The sequence below is a fragment of the Hippopotamus amphibius genome, chromosome 4 (assembly GCF_030028045.1).
Source record: "Hippopotamus amphibius kiboko isolate mHipAmp2 chromosome 4, mHipAmp2.hap2, whole genome shotgun sequence".
NCBI classification, from domain to species: Eukaryota; Metazoa; Chordata; class Mammalia; order Artiodactyla; family Hippopotamidae; genus Hippopotamus; species Hippopotamus amphibius.
In genome coordinates this window covers 8,164,309-8,187,358 of record NC_080189.1, presented here as the reverse complement: position 1 = coordinate 8,187,358, position 23,050 = coordinate 8,164,309, and the positions used below count along the sequence as shown (strand labels likewise).

Below are 23,050 nucleotides of genomic sequence, written 5' to 3'. Positions count from 1 at the left end.
CAAGGACTCCGGCTTATACTCACAGTGAGATGAGGGTGAGCAGAGGCTTGCCACCATATGACTAACTCTTGGTGACCCCTCCAGCCTAGAGGTACGGACAGGGAAACAAGAAAACCATTCAGCACAGTCATGCTGGCTCAGCCATCAGCTTCCTCCAGCAGCTGCCCAGTCATCCATTCTGTCTACCAGCAACCAGCTGTGGAGGCTCAGAGCATCCCAGACACAGAACAGAGAGAGGAAAATATAGAGATGAGTAAGCCAAACCCCTACCCCCAGAGAGCACACAGTCTGGACTGGAAGACACATCTATGGTCAAGTTCAGACCCACTGAGAAGTGCCAGGGGAGGGATAAGCAGAGGCTGGAAAGGGATCCTACAAGAGGCATCCGTCACAGCATAGCGCTTTGTAATAAATAATTCCTCTGTCCTCTGTCTATCCAGCCTGAACTGGGCTGCAAACAGCAAAGAACATAGTTTATCACTGTGTGTCCCCTGCCCCCAGCACATAAAAGGCCATCACTGAATTTTTGTTGTTTCTTTCTTTCTTTTCTTCTTCTTCTTTTTTTTTTTTTTTTTTTTTGTGGTGGTTGTTGTTTCTTGAAATAAAGTGTGTGTCACTTAACCTGACTTGAGTGGGGGAAAGAAAGTAGATCAGGCATTGGAAAGACTCCCAGAGCAGGCAACCAGGATCTCGAGGTCCCCCCAGAGACATGGCCATGAAGACAGCATGGACAAGACACAGAGATACAGGGAAGCGCGCCATATATTCAGGGACTGGGGCCAGTTCTCTGTGTCTGGGGGTGGTGATCTGTGTCAGCAGGGGGTAAGGCTGCACTTAATAGGCAGAACCTTTGTTATAAAGGGTTTGGGGGTGAGATTTGATACTGAGGCAGCAAAGAGCTACTGAAGAAAGTGGTTTTGTGAAGGGCCCGCCTGGGAGAATGAGAGGATGTGTTCAAAGTGAGCAAAGAGACGCAGAGGAGACTAAGGTGATGCTCCAGATTAGAGGGAAGAAGCGGAGGCAGGAGGGGGCGGGAACCGTCAGGGACTCAAGAGATACAGAGGAGGAAGAGTGAAGATGTAAATGACCGACAGCAGAAAGCGCAGGACTAGGACTCTGGTTTCCATCCTAAGAGATGGACTAACACTCTGCCCTCTACGGAGACGAGGAGTGGGAGGTGGAGCGCATCTGGGGGGAAGATCATGCGTTCCACTTGGGCATTGAGTGTTCACTTGCATTAAAGAGTCAGTGACAGGCTTGTGGCTACTTTGGAGATCTGTGTAATATGAATAGGCAAAAAGAATTATCAGTTGTAAGTTCAGCAAATATTCATTGTATCAAGCCAAGCACAGGGGTGTGGTAGAGATGTCATTGCTCTCAGGGGCTCACATTCAGCAAACAGTGAACAAGTGCGGAAATACTGTAATTGCAGACAGCGATGAACAGCGTCATTCAATAAACCAGATGCTCTGAGCGAGGACAACAGAAGCCCCAAATTTTGATGGGTTGTCCTGGACATTATCTCCCAGAACTTGTTATTTAAGTTTAAGCCTGAAGAAAGCCAAGCATAGCCAGGGAAGGGGTGACAGGCTCCAGGTGGAGGTAACAACAGGAGGAGAAAAGCTCTGCAACAAGCGATAGGTTAGCAATGAAGAAATAGGGACGTGTATTATTCTTAATAAAAAGTGGGACAATGTGTCCAGGTAGGTTATAAAGAAAATTAACACAAAATGAGAGAGGCAGGTGGCTTCACTAAGTTTTGGAGTTTACTTCCTAATAAGCATCTTAATAAAATTATTCATCCAGAGCTGCAAGGCAACAGTACCCAAAGAGTGTATCTGAATGTTACATAATTTGTTACATTCATTACAATCAAACTGAAATCAGTTGCCTTGCTGGAAAAAAAAGTGACTAATTGACATGATGTGAAGGTCTTTGAAGAATCTCATTTCATATCAGCAGGTTAATCAACAGGCTCATAAAACAAGTTTTAGTTAAATGCTTACAAGGAAACATTTCTTCTGTGCTTTGGTGTTCAATTCTTTTGTTGTAGGAAAAACATAGTAAGGGCAAATTTTAGAGGGTTCACTGTTTAAATAAGTTTCCCTTTTACCCACTTGAAAAATATGATACATTATTGTGATTGAATTTTTGTCATCTCACTGCTCTTCTGCAAGATTGGAGGACTTTGAATTTGTGCCACTTTTATTAACTGCTGTGCTATCAAGAAAGGCTTTAGCATCTGAGTTCCCTGGGAGAAGGGCCAAGTAATGGATGGATAATGAGTGACTCTGCGGGCTTGGTGTCCTGTGAACAAGAAAGGGGTTCTGCCTCCACCAAACGGCAGGTGTGATCTGTGACCTCCGGTTGCCTGTTACATAAGTAGTGTCTTTCTCTGCTGTTAAAGGACACCCACATTTTTCATAGTAACACATTACTGTCTTGAGAGTAGTATGACAGGGTTAAAGGTCAAGGCTAATTATTTTAATGTCATCAGTTTTTATTTTCTTTTTTAACTTGTTAATTAGTAGAGAAGACAGGATTAGTTCAAAAAGTCTTGGCATTAAGGCTTATCCTCCCCTCTTGTCCTTTTCGCAACTCCTCTGGTAATGTCTTCATCAGAGTGGCTTGGAGATAAGGAACCCGGCCTGAGATCTTCTCCAGGGCAGTGTTTATGTGAGGTTGATTCAGGCTCCTGTATGCTGGGAAGAAGTAGTAAGAGTCATCACAGTGATTGTAGGTATTGATCAACATTGGCCCAATCATCACAGCTTTCGTCTTTTCCTCTTTGTAAATTTCCCTCCTTTGTGACCACAAATATGTTCAAGACCCCCCCGTCTTGTAGAATCTGCACTTGTTCCCTGGTCACCCCCTTGGCTGGTCTCTCTCTCCTCACACTTCTGGGGCTTCCCTATTTTGATCATTCACGTTTGCTTCCCTACGTCCTCATTGCCTTGACCTCGTGAAGTCTGATTTCTTGAAACATGAAACTGTGCTTCAGGTTCATCAGTGATCCCCTAAGCCTCAAATCCACTGATGTTGATCAAACTTTGCCCTCCACCTTTCTGAAACAGTCAGTTATTTACCTGCTGTGCTAGGACTGTGCTAGAAGCTAGGGATACCGAATCAGTGTCCAGATGGAGATTCCTGTCTACAGGGTACGTGAGCACATGAAACAACTGCAACACAATATGATGAATGCAGTAATTCAGGTCTGTATAGGCTATGGGTTAACACAGAGAGGGCAGTGATATAAGTTGCCTTCAGGAATGAGAATGAGAGCAGACTTCAGAGAAGTAACCTTCCTTCAGACTCATTGCCTCACTTGCCTTTCCTCTTTGCAGCTGCCTCCTTTTTTAAGACTTTCTTCTTCTCCTGTGTTGTGAGCATACCTTTAGGCAAGCACTCAGCTGGCCACTGATCCCATTCCAAGTACTATGTCCCTTCTCAGGTTCCTTGGATGACTCACAGATGCACAGCTTTGGCTCTGATCTCTCTCTTGAAGTCATAAATCTTGTCTCCTGTGTATCCTCATCTGGGCATTGCTATATCAGAGGGCTTCTCCACCGCAGTACTGTTGGCATTTGGAGTGGAACATCTCTTGTTGTACAAGACTAACTCACACACTGCAGGACATTTAGCATCCCTGGACCCAGGACACTAAATGCCAGTAGCACCTTGCAAATGTTTCTAAATCACACCTGAGGAGGTAGAACCAGCCCCAAAGGAGAGCCATTAACACCTCAAATTCACCTTATGTAAAATCAAACTGAACTTTTCTGCAAACCAGCACCCTCCTCTGAAATAGAAATTTCTTTCAAAACATTCATATTTGCTTAACCTTAAAACCAAGGAGTCACCACCAGCTGTTCTACCTGGTTCCAAATTCCCACTGATTCCCTTTAACGGTGTATTTGACCCCTGACTTTGTTGTGGGACATGTTCATGACCCTCCAAGCCTTTATTACATCATTCCTAGAACAGTTCCTCTGCTTCTAGTCTCCTTTCCCTCATGGCACAGCCCAGAGCAGCACACTGACCACACCTCTCACTTGCTTTAAAACCCACAGTAACAGACTTCTACTACAGGATTAGGCCAAACAGGTACCATGAAAGCCTTCCCTTATAAACAGTTAAAACTGCATGTAAAAAAAAAAATTTTTTTGAATACTTTGAAATGTATAATTGAGCTTGAATGAAGGTGAGGAAGATCCTCATTTGCAAAACCATGGACCAACAGCGCAATGGCTGCTAAAGCCAGAACTGGCCTAAGGGCTTCTGCCAGTTCCTTGCAACCTTCATTTTCAGTTTCCATTACTATGTGGGGAAGAAGGGTCATACCAAGTGATGAGTTGAATCAAATATCCCTTTATGGAAAACAGAATTCAAGAGTCTAGATTCTCAGTGAAGAAAAAAAAAACCTAAAAATCCACTCGGCAAAGGAAAGATAGCATAGGAATTTTGAGTCTGGACCTTGGTTGGAGGTAAAGAGAGAAAGAAAGAAATTATTTCCTGAAGTTGTGTAACAAAAAGCCAGTTCCGATGCCTGTTTAGAGGTCAATTTCACACTATTTGCATCGTTGGAAAAAAAAATTCAAGCTGAAGATATATTCTAAAGAGGTCTCAGCTTGGTAATACCCCCAGGTATCTGATAAAAGCAAATATAAACTGAGAGGTTCAACTGGACCTCAAAGAATTCCCAGAGATGCATTTCCAAGGAATATGATCTCAAAGCAAAAAATAATCAAGAAATGTGTAGGGAACCAAGATACCATTATTGTGAGTCAACAGAAATAACTAATAGCGTTTTTAGTCCTATAAAAACTTAAATATTGGAATTGTTGGATCAGAGTTATTTTTAAGGAGAAATTGAAAATATGATGACAGAAGACTCTATCAAAAATCATTAGTAGCATTTGAAAAAGAACCCAATAAAGGTTATAGAAATCAAAATATAATGGATAAAATTAAAAGCTTAATAAATTTAGATGGCAGTTTCTACCCAACAAGTGAGAATAGTGAAATGGAAAATAGATTCTGAAGAAGGTTCCCAGAAATCTTCCCAGTAAGACAGAGTTGTTAAATATGAAAGAGATATTAAGAGCAAGAAATTAGGTTAATAACATCTAATACATATCTAATTAGCATTCTGGAAGAAGAGAAAAGAAAAAGGACTAAAAACATTTAAACTTGCATTATTATAATTATTAAAGTATCATTTTCCTAAGCATTTTCTACAAATCAATAAAACTTAAAAAGCCAATAAGAATATGCAAAAAAAGAACAGATATTTTTTAAAGGCAATATAAATGAAGAATAAACATGGAAAGGCAAATAATCAGGGAAATATAACTAAAACCAGAACAAGATACTACTTGTCATTCACCAGTTGTCAAAATTAGTGGCTTAAGACCAAAGGTTGTCAAAGATTTGATCAACTGAAAGTTTTACATACTGCCTGTGGGACTCTACATTCATACAAATGATTTGCAAAACAATTTGAAGAGGCACAAACCATGTGACCTAACAATTCCACTATAGGGATATGCTCAAAAGACTCTTACACACTTTCACAGAGCGTGTTGAAATAGAAAAAATGAGACACAGCCCAATGTTTATTAATATTAAAATTAGAAAGTGTGATGGACTCAAAGAACAACATACCATATACCAATGATAATGGATAAACTAAGTACAAAGCTATATATCTTATTATTATTCCCTATACTTTATATAAACTTACAGTATTTGTATGTGTAAAATGTTTTAACCTTTAAAAAATTTAAGTTTAACTTCCCATTACTACAGAACTAAAGTGCAAGTATGAAAATACCAGTAACCATTTCTCCAACCACAAATTCTACTTCTCGATACTGCCCCCACCATCCTAACTGATTACCCCATAGTTCCTGAAATGAGCTGGATGCTTCCCAGCCATTCAGGAGATTCTGAAATGCTCATATCCTCATTCCGGTTTTCTAGATCCTACCCATCCATCAAAGCTGCAGTCAGATCTCTCTCTTCATGGAGGCTCTTCAGTCCCCTTGGTCCTTGGTAATCACTCCCTTCTCCAAAATCCTATAGGACCCGTTGCCTGAACCACATCTGTGACATTCCGTGTGTGTTGTTTCACCTTATTATGTGTGTGCCCTATCGGATATCAAAGCATAAAGCTTTCATAATTGTAAACTACTAAACGTAACTCAGTCTCCACTAACTCAGAAGCTTAAAAGAGCAGGAATCAGGTTTTCACTTCTGTCCCCAAAATTGTCTCTCCAGCCCTAAGAAGGTGCTTCTTGATTAAGTAGCATGCCATTTCAGTTGCAGAACAATATTTTGCTACTAATTTGAAAAGTTATAGCTATCTTTTACACATAAAACAAGCTGAGGTGCTTGTTTTATATTTAAAAGATAAAAATTAATGAAATCAAGCACAGGATATCAAGACATTCAGTATAAATAATAGGCTGAGGGAAGGCATGCATTTTCAAATAACTACAGTATTTAATAGAGAATAAAAATAGGAGCATCCATTACTCGCACAAATCATTGTCCCTTGGATTCAGTTAATTCCTTCTTCATTTGTTCTATAAAGAGGAAAAGAAATATTTAAAATAATTGGCCAGGGCTTTTCCAGTGAAAAAAACTCAAAAAGTGCTTTACTGTATCCTACAAACAGCATGGGGTTCCATTCAATCACTTTGGTTTTATTAATCACATTTGTTCCTGGGGCCACAGGACAAAGGAATTAACTAGCATTACTGAGGGGACCACGAATGCCTGTCACCTCTATAGAAACCGAAGCCAAGTTAACTTAGAGTGGCCTATTCTGTTCTCTTTAATATGCTCAGAATTACAAACTGCCATCTAATCTGTCATTTCAATTCCATTCAAATTAATAAAATCTAATTCATTTGAATAAGATTCAGAGTGATTTGATTCAACTCAATCAAATTCTGCTCAGTGGAATCAGCCCTTGATTGAAATCTATTAAGTTCAATTCAATAAAATAAATTTAAATATTATGCAGTGAAATTAATTTTTAATTAATGAACATTTCATTTCAGGTCCATTTTGACCTGAACTTCAATTCTCCATTTCTCAGTTTGGTCCCTATTCAAATTAATAAAGTATAGGAAAATCCGATGTAATTTTGAAAGATGCAATGTGAAGCTAATCAGCTTCATTCATTTCTATTCAGCCCTAATCAAATGAGTTTAGTGACATTCAATCACAGAGAGATAAAATGTTCACCTTTAATACCAAATTGAATGTTTATATGATAACTTCAAAATTATAAGTTTTCCCAACTTCACATCACTGTCTGCAGTATGAACTCCATAGTACCTTTTTGGATTCATTCTTTATTTTAGTCTTTATATTAACATAGAACAACATAGAACTAGATGGTTGGGAAGCAAAAAAGCACATTGTTATCCAGTTTAGTAAAGTTATTTCACAAAAGTTATAGGCAGCTTGAGATGATGGCTTTTGTTTGTATGAAAATGCCAAGATATAAAATTTTTAATTTTATTTTTAAATTTCTTAATCTAAATAGTAAAATACAGGCATTTGGACTCAGAATCATGGTTATGAAACTGCAAAAAGAAGGGGGGGTTTACAGTGACTAAATTATTCAGAGAAAAATTAATTGGGAATTCTCAATGCAGGTTTTACTGTGGTAAACACCATCATTACCTCGTCAGATCTTAGAAAACAGGTCCTGGATTGGTGTCCCTAGAAGACCCAGGCACGGGGCCTCTCACTATTTTGTGAACTAAACCCCCTGCCATTTCCCCAGGGCAGTGTGTGGCAGACCTGTCTGGTGATAAGAATCACTAAGGTATTAAGTGACAGAGTCCCAAGATGTTCCTCTGAGATTCTTATTCTATAGACCTTATTCTGTAGGCCAGGAAACCTATACGGTTTACAAGAGCCTCAGGGGAATCTTATTTTAGGAAAGTTGGAAACCCTTCCCTATACTGAGTTCCCACTAGAGGGAAAACACTTGGAAGCACTCACTCCATGATGTCCCCCCTTAGCCCTCATCTTTCTCTGAGCATCCTGAGACGGGCTGCCTTGGTCCAATTCTTGGATGTGATTGCATAGGGACCCATTTCACATGTTGAGGAAGAGAGGCTTCCTCTATTTAAGCCGCAGAACTCTAGGACAATGGCCTATTCCTCCTTCCAATGCTGGAGGCAAGGCCAGCTGTCAGCGTTATCTTTAGGGCTCTGCAACCCGTGGACTGTGCACATCTCTTACTGAAGGAAAAGGGGATTCTGGCCTGCTTGAGCTTTCAAATTACAACTATCAGATTATCTGGAGAGCTCTATAGTAGCTACAGCACTTCCAAATTTTCTCTCTGCTCCAGCCCAGCTTGTTATAAGGGCTCTTTTACCTTCCTTCTTCTCTAGGTCTTTTGCACTGGGAGGAAGATTCTCACAGGTACCAAAATGTTTTGCACCTACAGTCTAGAATTACACGAATTAAAGATGTCTTTCCTCCGTAAGCATATTGTCACCACAGATTATTGTAATCAGATGAGAGTGTTCAACTGAAATTTAGTGCTAAGTGAAGGAAAAAAGATTTGGTGGTGCTGTGGAAAGGATGGAAGGATGTTGGGAGATTTTTTCAGAGTATGAGTCTTTCTTTAGAAAGAGGAGCCTGCACTGTAGGGCCTTCAAACAGCCAGAATGGGCCAGACGGCAGTGTGGGGAGCGCTGTAAGGGAGCTGTCAGCAGGGGGCGCTAAGCAGAGCACCGAAAGGCACGTTCTTGCTGCAATTTTTTACCTGCTCTAGCTCCTCTGCAAAAAGCCCCCTGCAATTCTGTAACACAATTTGTAGATAAGTAGATAGTAGTAGATATAATAAGGCTAGGTTTCATCAAGATAAAAATATGCTTTTAAGTTTTCATTTTGGAGACGATAAACCTTTGTGGTATTGTTTTTAATATTCTATAGAAGTAATTCAGTGTCCCAGTGACCATACAGGGTCTTATCGTAGATGTGTCAGGGTAATATTTATGTAATCAGACTATTAGGTTACTTTGTGTAGCCCAGAGGTTCTAAAGGACACGTTTTGAAAGTCACAGGTCTGTGCCACGTTGTTAAGAGGTCCCCACGCATTTGCCCTTGTGTTTCCGAAACAACTTGTTATTGGAGAAAATAACACAGCTTACTGGTTTCTTTAAGTCTGGGAGAACAAACTGCCTCTTTTCTTTCTCCCTTTTTCAGTTTATTCATCCAACCCGTAATAAATCCCCAGCATGATGAAGTTTAATCTTGAGTACAAACAGTGCTGTGATTACATTTAATTCAATCTATATCTGGCTGTTTTCATATAATATGCCTTATGTTGATAATTTAGCTTCTAGTTAACCTAGAATGTGGTTTATCATTACATAATCTTGTTGCAATGATTACACCTCCTCAATATAGTTTAGAAAAATATTCATATTCTGAGGTCAGAGAAATTATTGAACTCAGCACTGGGTAATTGTTTCTTTTTGCACCACTTTTTATTCTTGTCTTTTAAAAAGTCTTTCCATTTTTATCGCCTTTAACTTCTTTTCCCCAAAGTCAATTAACAGGTGAGTAATGATTTGTAAAGCAGAAAGCAGCACTTCGTTAGCACAGCACTGAAAGAAGGCAATTCTTTGCTCAACACAAATTGAACCATTCTCTTCTCGCTGAATATAAAATATATGCCAAATTAATAAATTATAATGATTTGATTTAACCAAATTAGCCAACGCTAATAACAAAGGGTACCACCTGCTTTTTTCCCAGAATGTGTTGTTCTTATTGGCATTCTTCTGTTCCTGGCAGATGTGAAAACAGCTAAGTAAAATATTTTGTACTGCCCTTAACTTATTTTCCTAGAAAGGAGAACAAAATAACATTGATTTTGCTTCACCCTCACTGGGAACATTAGCTATATAAGACTAGAAGTGACTTGAGAAAAGGGTGAGGATGAGGGGAAGAACTGGAAAACTGAGCTACTCTCACCTGGTCAGTAGTGTGTCTCCTTCTTGCACTGAATACAAGAAACATCACTGCAGATCATCTCCTTGGATCCCATCTGATGTCCAACAAGAGTCCCTCCCTACAGGAACTGGGGGCTTCCACGGGAGGTTAATTCAGAGCCTGGGTCCCATGCAGATCCTAGAGCTTCTACCAGAACACCCGCGGCCCAAACAACTTGACAGTGAGACTTCTCTTCTGGGCTTCCTGGTACTCCCTGTAGGTGTGGTTGGGAATCAGCTGGCTCTTTCTCCACTTCCTCTACAACACATTTCTCAGAGTCTCATGCTGAAGAAGCAACTAATGATTACCTTGCTCGCTTGACTGACATCGTCCTGATTTTTATAAAGAATGCTGAGCCACACAGCTTCTCTGTTTCTTGCAATTTATCATCACTGTCTATGACAAAAATATAACAGTGTTAGGTTGTTTCTGCTGGCCACTGGAAGGAATAATCAGGAATTGAGCTGAGGTTCTGAGATATGTACTCTTTCATTGCTATTTGACGTAGAGGCAGAACAAGGGCATTTCCTGTCAGACAAACCATTGGCTCCAGTTCTGCGGGTGTCTGGTTGCTTCTTCCCCTCCACCAGCTGTGTTTCTTTCCCCCCAACCAGTATCCCTTGGTTTCTAAAAACAATGATAGTAACTGAAATATCTTTTGAGAGAAAGAATGTAGTGTTAAGTCAGCTTGAAAAGGTGCAGTGTGATGAATAGATGTGATAGTCAGTCTAGGTCGTGTTCTACATTTTCAGGGTCAGCTGTGGTCTGGAGGGCCCCAGGGGCCTTCGCAAGGTCATCATGACACCATCCGCTTTTGTCCTCTTCCTGCAACACAGCCGGCCAGAGACAGAATCAACAGAGACCGCGTGCCGCCTACTAACAAAATGACCTGGCTCAGATTTGATAGTTTCCATAAGTGCAATTTTATAAGCCTTGTTTTTTTTCAGCTCTTGACTGCATCAAAAGAAAAACAAGGGTTTATTATTGGTCCTGGTTCCAGCATTGGAAAGCGTCAGAAGTTGGATGTGTTACTCTTCACCCTGATAGAAAGAGAAGGGAGAAGCAAAACAGCTTGAATGTAGAAAGCAAACAGTCCCCGATATGCTGGGACAGGCCCAGAGAGGCAGGAGACGGGGTTTCAGGGTGGACCTTATCTCAGAGAGCTGGTTCTTCTTCCCTTCCGAGGAGGGCGCTGAAATCTCCTTCTCTACCATTTGCCAGATCAAGTCAAATGTATTTCTTAAAATTCAGGTGCCATAAATGATCTTGTGAAGGGAAAAATGGTAACTTTTCCAAATTAAGGCAACAAAACTGGAAAATCTGGAAATTTGTATGAAGTAGAAAAATACCTGAATAACCCCTTTCCAAGTTCAGAACATTTGCTTATTCATTACATCAAGCCTGAATTTGCAGTAGACTTTCATAACTTTAAATTGCCTATCTCTAAAAAATGAAAAACAAAAAAACAAAAAACAAGCAAAAAAAGGCTATTGGCATGTCTGAGAAGCCACGGCATCAGGTTTTACACGGTTCCAATATGTCCCTTACTTACTTTATTATGTTGTTTGCTTAGATGTTTTGACTACTTACGTGATAGCTCACTGAGTGCAAGACTTTTCCCTCCTTTTATTGCTAAGCACAAGCACACACACAGATACTGGGACAAGTGTACACCTAACATCCTGAAAGGGCAGTGAATTATTAGAATGGAATTTTAGCCACACGCGTGGAGACTTTAATTGTCAAGTGCAGGTTTACTGGCTGCACAGCCTCCCCCAGATTCCATTCATTCCCCAGCTTCCTGAAAGGGAAGCTGTTCTCAGGGCCTCCCCCTTCCTTTTCCTTCTCTTCCCTCCTCTGCTTGCTGCTGCCTGGCTGCTTCTTCCCGTTGTTGACCTCAAACTCCTCTCAACAAAGACAATCCAGCTGTCAAATGAAAAGAAAAAGTCAAAACCTTCATCTTAATGGACTTTGCTATGAAATCTGACAATGTCAACCACACTTCTCTTCTGGAAATTCTTTGTTTGTTTCCCCTCCACCCTCTCTGACTATTTTCTTTCTTTCGACGGCCAGCTCCCTCTCTTTCTATTCTCTAAATGCTTTTAGAATCCCAAAGATTCCAATAACATCTATCCTGCTACCACTGATTTATGCCAATAGTTCCTAAAATGGGATTTTCAGCCCAGAGGATGCTCCTGAGATCCAGACTTCAAGAGCCAGTTGCCTACTTCATGTATCAGGTTCATCACCCATCCTTTGACACACCCTACACTGCTTGTCTTCCTACCCTATGATCTACCTTGGTGAGTCACATCACCATCCTCTTAGTCACCTGAGCCAGAAACCCAGGATTAATCCCCACACCATCTTCCCACCCAAATCCCAACAGTCCCAAGCCAGTTATACCTCCTAAATCTCTTTCCATTTTCTCTTCCTCTGTATTTCCACTACTATCTTATTATTTCTCTTTTGTATTAACATAGGAGCATCACATCTGGCCTCCGTGACTCCATCCTCCTGAAATATGTCTTTTGTGTTACTGTAGATCTTTTAAAACACAAATTTGATCATGAAAATCCCCTACTTAAAATACTTTAATGGTTTCCCATTCATTTCAGAATGAAGTTCAACCTTCTTAAACAAGAGGAAGTAAACACAGAAAAGCAAGAATAAACCAATGCAAAGTAACTTATTTGGACAAAGTTTGCTGTGCTATGGTCCTCACCCACTGTCTATTGTGACCTAGTCCTGCTACCCTCTCAAACTTATCTCTCCATCCCTATTCCACCCTGGATGCCTACACTGCTACATGTGTGTTCCATGTAGCACTATACCATTCTGCTTCCTTTGCCTTTCCATCCTTATCTCTCTCACCTCCTCATTCACCTGGGTAACTTAACCTTCAAGACATAGCTCAAATATGTTACCTCTTCTAGAAAACCTTCCTTCCTGATCCCCTTCCCTCACCTACTCTCCTGTGTGTTCATAATAGTAATTGAACTGAACTCTCAATCTGTATCTTTTCCCTCCATCTTTCTGCTGAGTTTCTTATAATGTTTGACACATAATGGAAACACAATGGATGTTTGATGATTGGATGAGTGAATGAATGAATGGGTGAATATTAGGCCAAATAATAAAGCAAAGTAATATTGTATAAAGAGCATTATACAATATCTTGTGAGATACAGTGTCAAACTTCCAGTTTGGGAGCTAATCTGCTGTGTAATTGAAAGAATTGCTTACCTTTTCTGTACCTAGGTTGCTTACTTGTAAAACAGCACTATACTAAGGCATAATGGAAGTCCACATTTATCTCTAATATTCTGCCATCTCCATGACTATCATGTCATAGAAAAGCACACCTAGCCATGAACTTAGTTGTACATTACAGAATTGATGCCTGGTGTACACACCTTCATTGTGGATGTACCCCATCTGGGCAGCCACTTTACAGACCAGGCCCCTAAGCTCCTGCAGCGTGAATGTAAATGCCTTTCAAAGGAAGAGGTGCATATCCTGATGGGAAAACTTGAGCTTACCATTCCCTCTGATTTTTTTTATTATTATTAAATATTCCTATTATTGAAATGCATTGACTTCTAAGAGGGTTGAGTGATGTTGAGCGATGCTTCTCCTGGGTTGGGTGGATGTAAGTGTGAAACGATGATGGCTGGGTCCTGGTCCTGTTTCAGCATCTTTCTCCTTTCTCGTAGATGGAAGCCCTTACACCTGGTGGGTTGGCAAAGCCAACGAGAAGCACTACTACTGGGGAGGCTCCGGGCCCGGAATTCAGAAATGCGCGTGCGGCATCGAGCGCAACTGCACGGACCCCAAATACTACTGCAACTGTGACGCGGACTACAAGCAGTGGTGAGCGCGAGGGTTGGGGGCCAGCGCGCGAGCTCGCCCTCCCGGCGTGCCTGTAGGTCAGACTAATTAGACGGAAGAGAAAGTGTGAAAAGTGCTGAAGTAATAAGATAATAGGTTAGAAAGGTTTGGAACTAACCCAGCTGACAAATGTCAGGAACGCTCTGAAAAATATAAAAGCGGAAAGAGGTCAGTGCTACAAGGGTATGCATTTAGAAATAGAAGAACACATAATTGATGTGTTCATATTTTATTCAGGTTGGGAAATAATGAGCCATGTAGTAGACAGTGATTTGCATTATAAAACGTGCTTCGTGACAATAGAGGGGGTGGCCGCGGGCAGGAAGCCGGTGTGCAGGCCTGTGAGAGCGGCCTCTGCAAACAGCCTCCTACGGTGAGGGCTTCCACCTCCTGCAATGTTTGCTTTCAGTAGCTGGGTGAGGAAAAAAAAAGACAGGAAGGGGAAGAAAGGGAAAACATTGTGCTTTGCTCTCGTCTTCAGCAACAGTGCTTGCCGGTCTACTTTTCTTTCATGCCGTGAACTGTTTATAAATGATACAAATCAGTTCAAGGAAAATCTATTTGAGGGTTTCTTTCATCCCTCTGCTGGCTTTTGTCCTGCTTCACGGTGAATGGCTGGTTTTGTGTCAGTAACAGATAAAGATAAATCAGCTGTCAATCCGTGGGGGAAAAAAAGGGCCCATAAGTTTGAGAGGAAGAATATAAGCTTGAGTACTCTTCTTCTGAGAATCACACATCCTGTACCTGCTTCTCGTTTTCTAACACGTGGAAAGGCCGGCTGTGCTCCACTCCTGCCTCTGGGCGGCAGCAGAGAGCAACCTCCTGCATTTCCTCACGTGGCCAACCACGATTTCTTAGGGTTGCCTCTGTTTTGCGCTATTTAGGACAATTTGCAAGAGAAGTTCGTCCTACCTGTTAACTGAAAACTAATTCTGAATGCAAAGTTATATGATTGTCAGGTTGCATGCCTACCTATTTTAGAAAAGCCGTTTTTCTTTTAGTAAATGAAATAAATTACCAAGGCTATATGTTTCGATGGCTTAGAATTTCTCAGTGTGTGTGTGTGTCTCTGTGTGTGTCTCTCTGTATGTAAATAGTTATCATTATTTTTTAACTGTGGTTTATTCTAAAGAGGAAATCAAGATATTCACTTTTTAATTTTGTTTGAAAGATCTATCTACATGCACACACACGCATGCTATACAAAGACTAGAAATCAGGAGAATGAAATCAGAAGGATCTGGGCTTTGAAAATAACTTTGTAGTCAGTCAGTCTTCCATTGTTTCAGTCATTCACTCAACAAATATTGATAGATCTCTTATGTGCCAGAGAGGCTTCTAGGTACTGGGACTGAAACAGAGAGTGGCGGTAACAAGAACCCCTGCCCTGGCTTATGCTCCTGTCACTTTCTCACTAATCCTGGGTCCTTAAGCAAGTTCCATGAGCTCTCAGATTCCTTTCTCTGTTCAGCATTGACTCCCAGCCCCTTCGGGAAGCAGACTTGAATGCAGTCGCCCTGACCAGAAACAAAAGCGCTGTCCCAGATGGTTCATTGTCCAGGGAACCCAGACAATTCTTTTTGTCCCACCACAGAAGAGATACTCAAGAGGAAAAGGAAAATCTTGTATGTGAATCCAAGTGAAATTTATTTTTATCAGACGTCATTCCAAGTGCTAGGGATACAGTGACAAATAGAATATGCATGCCCTTTGTCCTCCAGGTACTCAAAAACTAGTTGGGAAACACATACACACCCACAAATAAACAACAAAATACAGTCAGTGCTCTGATGAAGATATTGCAGGATACAACAAAACCAGTGCAAGAAAATTTAAGTCCAGCTGAGGGAGAGTTGGGAGGAGTTGGGAGAGTCCTTACAAGACAGGGATGCTTGAAAGAGAAGTAAGAGTTTGCTGGGCACACTCTTCCTTGAAAGATCAACTTGGAGGAAAAGCATGAGTAAGGAGAGCTGGTTGGGGAACCGTCATTGCAGTAGGTCTGGAATGTGATGTGAAGAAGAAGTGAGAAAGCACAGTAAGCCTGAGCATCTGGGCAGGATGACATTAGAGCTGCCATTCTTCGCAGAGGGTGATAGGAGTTTGGATTTACTGGCAGTGAGCCCTGTGGAGGTAACCTTGATAGGGATGGCGGGAAGGGAGGAGGGGGTCAGCAAAGGATGTCAAGATAGTCATTGAAAGGCATTGATGGCAAGACCATGGAAAAGGGAGATTATATGTGAGATATTTGGGAAGCGGTACCTACAGAACTTGATAGTTATGACTAGGTGAGAAGAAACAGAGGAGTCTGGATAGGCTCCCCACTGGGCACCTAGAAATGGTTAAATTCCTTATCCAGCTAAGGAATAACAGTTTAAGGGGGCAGATGATGAGTTCAGCTTTGAAAATGTTAAGTTTGAGGCTCCCAGCATAACACCATGTGTAAACCCAGAGGGGCATCATCAGTGGTATTACTGATAAAATATACAGGCTTCAGGGCAATGTATTTCCAAGAACATACCTGAGTTCAAACACAGATGAGAAGATGGTATAGACAGACCTGTTCAGCCTCACTCACAGACACACCCCTCTGGTGAGCTCTTGATTGGATCATAACATTTCACAGTTACTCGAGGACTTGGACACTGGTGATGTCTTGTTCCCTCCTAGCTGAGTAGCAGCTAAGACATTCTCACCCCTTCACTTCTATGAAGTTTGTCTAATGTCTCATGGCAGGGGCACTATATTTTGAGCAAAATGAAAAGTATAATAAATCTGTTTACAATAAATAGCTATTAAAATGATCTTCCCTATTTGGCACAAGAAGGGAAGCTTTTGGTGATGTCTTATTGGGCTTTGAATTCACCAGCACCTGGCAAAGACCTGTTCTGTGGATGCTTTCAATATTTTATAACAAATAGGTTTGTTTCTGGAGGTGTGTTCCAAAGTTCCCAGGATCAGTAGAGAGAGAACTGGACTTGGAGAGAGAAGACTTTGCATCCAGGCCAAGATTTGCCACTTTGGCAGGGGGAGGTTTTTAACCAGTCCAAAACTTAGATTTGTCATCTGTATGATAAAAATAAATCTTGACTGGTAGATTTCTGTAAGAATTAAATAGAATGTGTAATAGGAAAATATTCTGTGAATTGTATGGTGTGGATACATAGCTATTTGCAATTCTTAATTATGTAATTCTCATTGCAATTCTTAATGGCTCCAAATGAATCTTAAGAAATGAAAAAAACTATGGAAAGAGGTCCCTTTGCGTCTCAACCTGCTGTGCCACGGGGCTCCAGTTAAATTCCATGATACCATGTGGCAGTGATATGGAGTAGGCTTTATCAGAGAAACTTACAAATCAGAGATCATCAAGGTGGTCCAGGTCCACCAACCCCATCAACCCTCAGTGAGAGATGCTGAGGTCAGGCTCTCGTGCTGAGCACAGTGTTCCTAACAACCCCTGGCTTCTCTCACTTCTCATAGAGCAAGAATGAAAGCAACTTTGTCAGTGGAGGAATCAGATTCTGAGGGCACCAGGCCAGTTGGGAGTAGGGCTAGCTGTTTACTGCATTGTCTGGGAGTCCTGCAGGAACAGGGAGGAAGCTGGGACCCCTGTAGGAGGCTGACTTGAGTGCAGCTTCCCTGACAGGAGAACTGACCACTTCCAGCTGGTTTATTGTCCAAACTACCCAGAGTGTGTGCTCCGTGATCAGTGGTATCCAGTTCTTTTCTTATCCAGCTGGACAGGATAACAGCTGTCCTCTGGTATCTGCAGAGGACAGCTGAGAGAGTCAGGAAAAGGAAGATCTAGTGCATACAGCCAAGTGAAATTCGCATACGTGATACCACATTTGTTATGATGTAAAAGTAAAAATAGAGGTTCTACTGAATCTCATGCTTCCAGACTCCTTATCCAGCTAAGAAAGTTACTTCTTCCAATAATCTTACCTTAGTCACAGCAAATTATTTGATTACAGTGGACTGAGACCAAACTGGGTGCAAGTTCTCCTGTGCCATTTCCTCTGTATGTGAACTAAGTCAAGGCATTTCTCTAAGTTTTCATATCAGCAAAATATAAAAGTACTTCCCAGTTCATGTAAAGTTCTGGTAAAGTGTTGCCATTAATGAATGTTTAAAATTGCAGTAGAATATATTATTTTTATTAGTTGAATGTTGAATGGAATCCTAGATAAAATTGTTAAAATTTTCTTTTTTTTCATTTTATTGAAGTATAGTTGATTTACAATGTTGCATTAATTTCTTCCATACAGCAAAGTGACTCAGTTATACATATATATGTATTCTTTTTCATGTTCTTTTCCATTATGGTTTGTCACAGATATTGAATATAGTTCCCTGTGCTATACAATAGGACCTTGTTTTTTATCTATCCTATATAAAATAGTTTGCCTCTGCTAATCCCAAACTCCCAATCCGTCCTACCCCACTTGGCAAACACAAGTCTGTTCTCTTTATCTGTGAGTCTGTTTCGTAGATAAAGTCATTTGTGTCATATTTTAGTTTTGTACATAAGTTATATCATATTGTATGTCTTTCTCTTTCTCACTTACTTCACCTAGCATGATAATATCCAGCTCCATCCATGTTGCTGCAAATGGCAGTATTTCATTTTTTTTACGGCTGAGTAATATTCCATTGTATATACATACCACATCTTCTTTATCCATTCATCTGTCGATGGACATTTAGGTTGTTTCCGTGTCTTGTCTATTATAAATAGTGCTGCTATGAACATAGAGGTGCGTATATCTTTTCGAATTATAGTTTTGCCCAGGAGTGGGTTTGCTGGAATCATTAAAAATTCCTTAAAGTATAGATGTATAAATTGGGGCCCAGGAAAATTTTAATTGTTTTCCAAAATTACATTGGAAATGAGTCCAGTGTTTTTCTACAATATCATGATCTAGGAATACTACTTGTGTTGTTTTTATCTTTTCAATGATCTATGAATTTAATGTTTTCACTAGTTATATGTGTTTTAAATTTAAAGCTTAAACAATAGACCACATATTATATGTTCTTTTTTTTTAAGAACTCTAAAACTTAGATTAAGCATTTATTCTTATTTACTAGAGTAAAATACACAAAAAATGGAGCTGAGATAAATTAGATTGTAGCCCTGGGTGTGACTGTATCTCACAGCAAAGTGGCAATGGGCTGTGAGAGCGATAACCGTCTCAATAGATGCCTGATTATCTATGCCGTGAGAAGTTCCGCACAGTTATTTCTCAGATGAATGTGATTTAACATTTATGATTTACTATCCACAGCAATAGTAAATATTCCCACCTACAGTGCCAGAATCCTAATTAAGTGAGCCTTGGTCTCAGCTAAGTGCCCACCACTGGGTAATTCCTGGTCTCTGACAGCCTGACTCATTGAGCTAAATCATCACATCTGAAATTAGCAATTCCAAAATGGAATTACCAGGGAAGGCGTGCCATTCGTTGCTTGAGTGCCCTTCTCACATGCACGTGTGGAATTTCCGGATAGTTGTGTCCTGTTCAAGATGAGCACATACATGGCGGGGGAGATAAGTGAGGTGAAAATCCATTAGCACAGAGTTTGTGTTATGACTAGTAATCAATTCCCACCTCAGCAGGAGAAAGAGTAGCACATACTAACCGGTTGTGCCCTATTCCATGGACCCTGAATGGAACTGGCGTGTCTGTGGAGCTGGGCCAGAAGTAATCCGTGACGATGTTTATGGGCAGCAGACCTCCTCGTTATTTCACACCCAGAATCTTAATGTTTGGTGGGCTCAGCTTACTCTCCAACTCCTAGCAGCAAAATGTTTGGAATATTTTGAAAACTAATCATCCTGTTTGTTTGTTTTTTCTAATTGTTTTACTTTCATCTGCTCTTCTTAACAACATTTTCTGTGAAACGTGTTCAGTTTTATCCCAAGTGAAATATTTATATGTACATTCTCACCCACCATGTTGCTCAAATACTCATAGTGAACATTTTGAGTGTTAATTATGTGCCAGATATTGTTCCAGGGGCTTAAATGCATCATGTCATTTAAACATCACAGTGACCCAATGATGAAGGTGCTGTTTTCCCTCATTTTGCAGATGAGGAAGTTAAGCCCCAGAGAGGGTTAGCTACTTCCCCAAGGTCACACAGCTAACAAGTCACAGAGCTGAGATTCAAACCCAGACCAGGCAATCTCCAGATTCATGCTCAAATGTTACTCTGTAAAAACTTTAACATATGCACTATATACAGTATGATTTCGCTTTTTCCAATTTTTGAAATTGTGATAAAATACACATAAAAATTTACTCTTACCAGTTTTTAAGTATATGTAGTTCAGTGGTATTAAGTACATTCATTTTGTTTTGCAACCATCACCACAATCCATCTCTGGAACTCCTTTCATCTTACAAAACTGAAACTCTCTACCTATTAAACAATAACTCCTCATCTCTCCTTCCCCCGAGTACCTGGTAACTACCATTCTGCTTTCTGTCTCTGTGAACTTGACTCCTCTGGTGCTTCATGTAAGTGGAATCATACAGTCTTTTTGTGGTTGGCTTATTTCACTTAGCATAATGTCCTCAAAGTTCTTCTACGTTGTAGATGTGTGTCAGAATCTCCTTCCCCTTTAAAGCTGAATAATATTTCATTGTATGTGCACATCACATTTTATCCATTCCTCCATCAGTAGACACTTGTGTTGCTTCCACATCTTAGCAACTGTGAAGAATGCTGCTATGAACATGCGTGTAGGACTTCAATTTTATTATCTACTTTTACTCACCTCTGTGGTATTCCTTATTTGGTTTTTTGATTCAAATATCTTGGTTTGATTTTATATTAGATGCCATTTTATCATAAATTTTATCATAGGTTCAAATTATTTTCTAAATGTAACCTGGTTTTGAATCCTAGTTCTGTTGCTTGCTAGCTCAGTGACCTTGAACAAGTTATGAAAGCTCTCTGTGACTATTTCCCTAGGAAAAAAATATTGAAACCTACATTGTATGGTAGATGTGACGTTTAAATGAGAGGATACTCCTAAGTGAAAATGTACCTCTGTATTTCACTAGCTCCTCAAACATTTATTGTGGTTGTTTTGACTACATCCATTAAGCACATGCCCATCACATGCTCAGTCCCCTGCTGGGGTCCTGAGGTGCAGCCCATAGGTGTCACCAGCAACTTCTCCCTGCCTTCCACTCTGGCCTTCTTGCCTGAGTGCCCTGGTGCTGCCTTGTGAGATTCTTGTTCTGCTGGTGACAGCTGTCTCAGTCTGTGACTATCACTGATGCTTTTATGGGGGACAGATGTGGAAAGCCCACTGTGTCTTTCAGCGAGACCTTACCGAAGGGCTGGTACTTAGAGAAATATGACACTGAGAGAAATTTAGCACTTCTTCCTGAAATGACCACTGTCAGAGACCACAGGCAGGACCCTGACCCCCGAGCCCCTGCTTGGCTCCCAGCAATCCTTCCCCTGGATCTCCGCCCTGCTCTCACTAATGATCTTCCTGGGGCAGCCCTGAGCATTAATATCTAGACTGAGAACCAGAGGAGGAGGAAGTCCTTCCTCCCCATCCCAAGCCCTACCTCAGTTCCCAGAGGAGGAACATTTGTTTCTCAGACTGATTGATGGTACAAACATTAATTCTCTTTCAGGAGAAAATTCTCAGCTTAAAACAGTTTACAACAAAGAGCTGAGTCTATCATCATGGCCTGGGGGGTACTTCTTCCTAAATCTACATTTCAGTCCAGTTCAGACACCTCCTCTGGGACAGTAGTCTGACCCACTATGTGCAGTGACAACATCAGTCCAGTTTTCTTTCATGATCTCTCCTCATGGGAGAATAGAAGTCAAGGAAGCCACCTTTAAGGGAAATTTGGAAATTGCTGTCAAAACCTCCAAGTATCATTTATTTGACTGAACTTTTCACTATATGGCATTTATTCTCTTGTATGAATACGAACAAATATAAATACTGAGATTTTATTTTCCATTTTTTGTAGCAGTCCAAATAAAACAAACCCAAACAATGTCTATTAATAAAGTTCTAGATAATTACACTGTATTTATGCTGTTAAAGGAAGGAGGCAGATACACAGACATTTGCATAGAAAGATGCCCAGATGAAAGGGCAAAAAGCAAATTGAAGAACACTGTGAATGAGGTGAGTCTGATTTTTCAGAAATGCATAGAGATCTGTAACCTTTATACATGCATAGGCAATTTCTGGAAATTATACAATATAAACTATTAATAATAGTTAACCCGGTAGACTAAGGATGTGGGGACTTATAGAAGCTTTGTCTTTAGCCCATTCTATATCTTAAACTTACTCTTTGATTTTTTTTGCCACCATCATATTTAACCTGTTCAATTAAAATGTTTTAAAGTAGTTTAAAAAACTAAAATTAAAAAGTAGGGACCCCCACAGGCACTCTGAAAACAATAGTAAATTGGTTTAAAAAAAAAAAAAGCAGATAGAATAATTTTCAGCAACAAAATGGCATCGCTGTTCTCGAGTCCACCAGCCCCAATAGTGGAATGAGTGTTTAGGCAAACCAGAGGCTTCCCCTTTCCCATTTAGCACAGTGAGAACAAGAACGTCCATACCATTAACTTTAGTGCAAGATATGTTTTCCCTCATTGATCTGAATTCTGGGAAATGCCTATTTGTGCTTTCAATCCTCTGGGATCCTGCTTGGAATAACAATCGCTTTACATCCCGATACTCAATAGTCTTATTCATGCATGTTACAGGAACATGATATTAGGAGCACTGATATCATGTATGAGTAACACTCTTCTGGTTACTAAACAGACCAAATGAATAAATGAGCTTCAAATAAATGTGAATGTGCACGTAAAATAAAATATTAAAATGGGTAGCTACTGTTACATTTCCTTTTTAAATGCGTAACTGGAGATGCCCTTTTGATCTAATGAAGGCCATCTTCATTCAGTTAAACTTTATTAAAAAAAAAGAGACGAAGAAGAAAGAAAAATGAAACTATTTTAATCCTATTTCGCCCCAAAGCATGTGTTTCAGCATCAGAGTGTTGCCACAATGGATTTCAGAAAGGTCCTACAGCCCTGGGTATGTTCTTCCTCACACTTACTCTACCAA

General features: G+C 40.4%; 1 protein-coding gene across 1 annotated transcript in view; it reads left to right on the top strand.

Moving 5' to 3' along the window:
• The window catches only part of CNTNAP2 (contactin associated protein 2), a 2,049,865-nt gene that overhangs the window by 1,594,732 nt on the left and 432,083 nt on the right, over window positions 1-23,050 (top strand). The window contains exon 14 of the mRNA XM_057731238.1: window positions 13,746-13,902. Coding sequence (XP_057587221.1) covers window positions 13,746-13,902 — 157 coding nt within the window. The remainder of the gene's footprint in view (window positions 1-13,745; window positions 13,903-23,050) is intronic.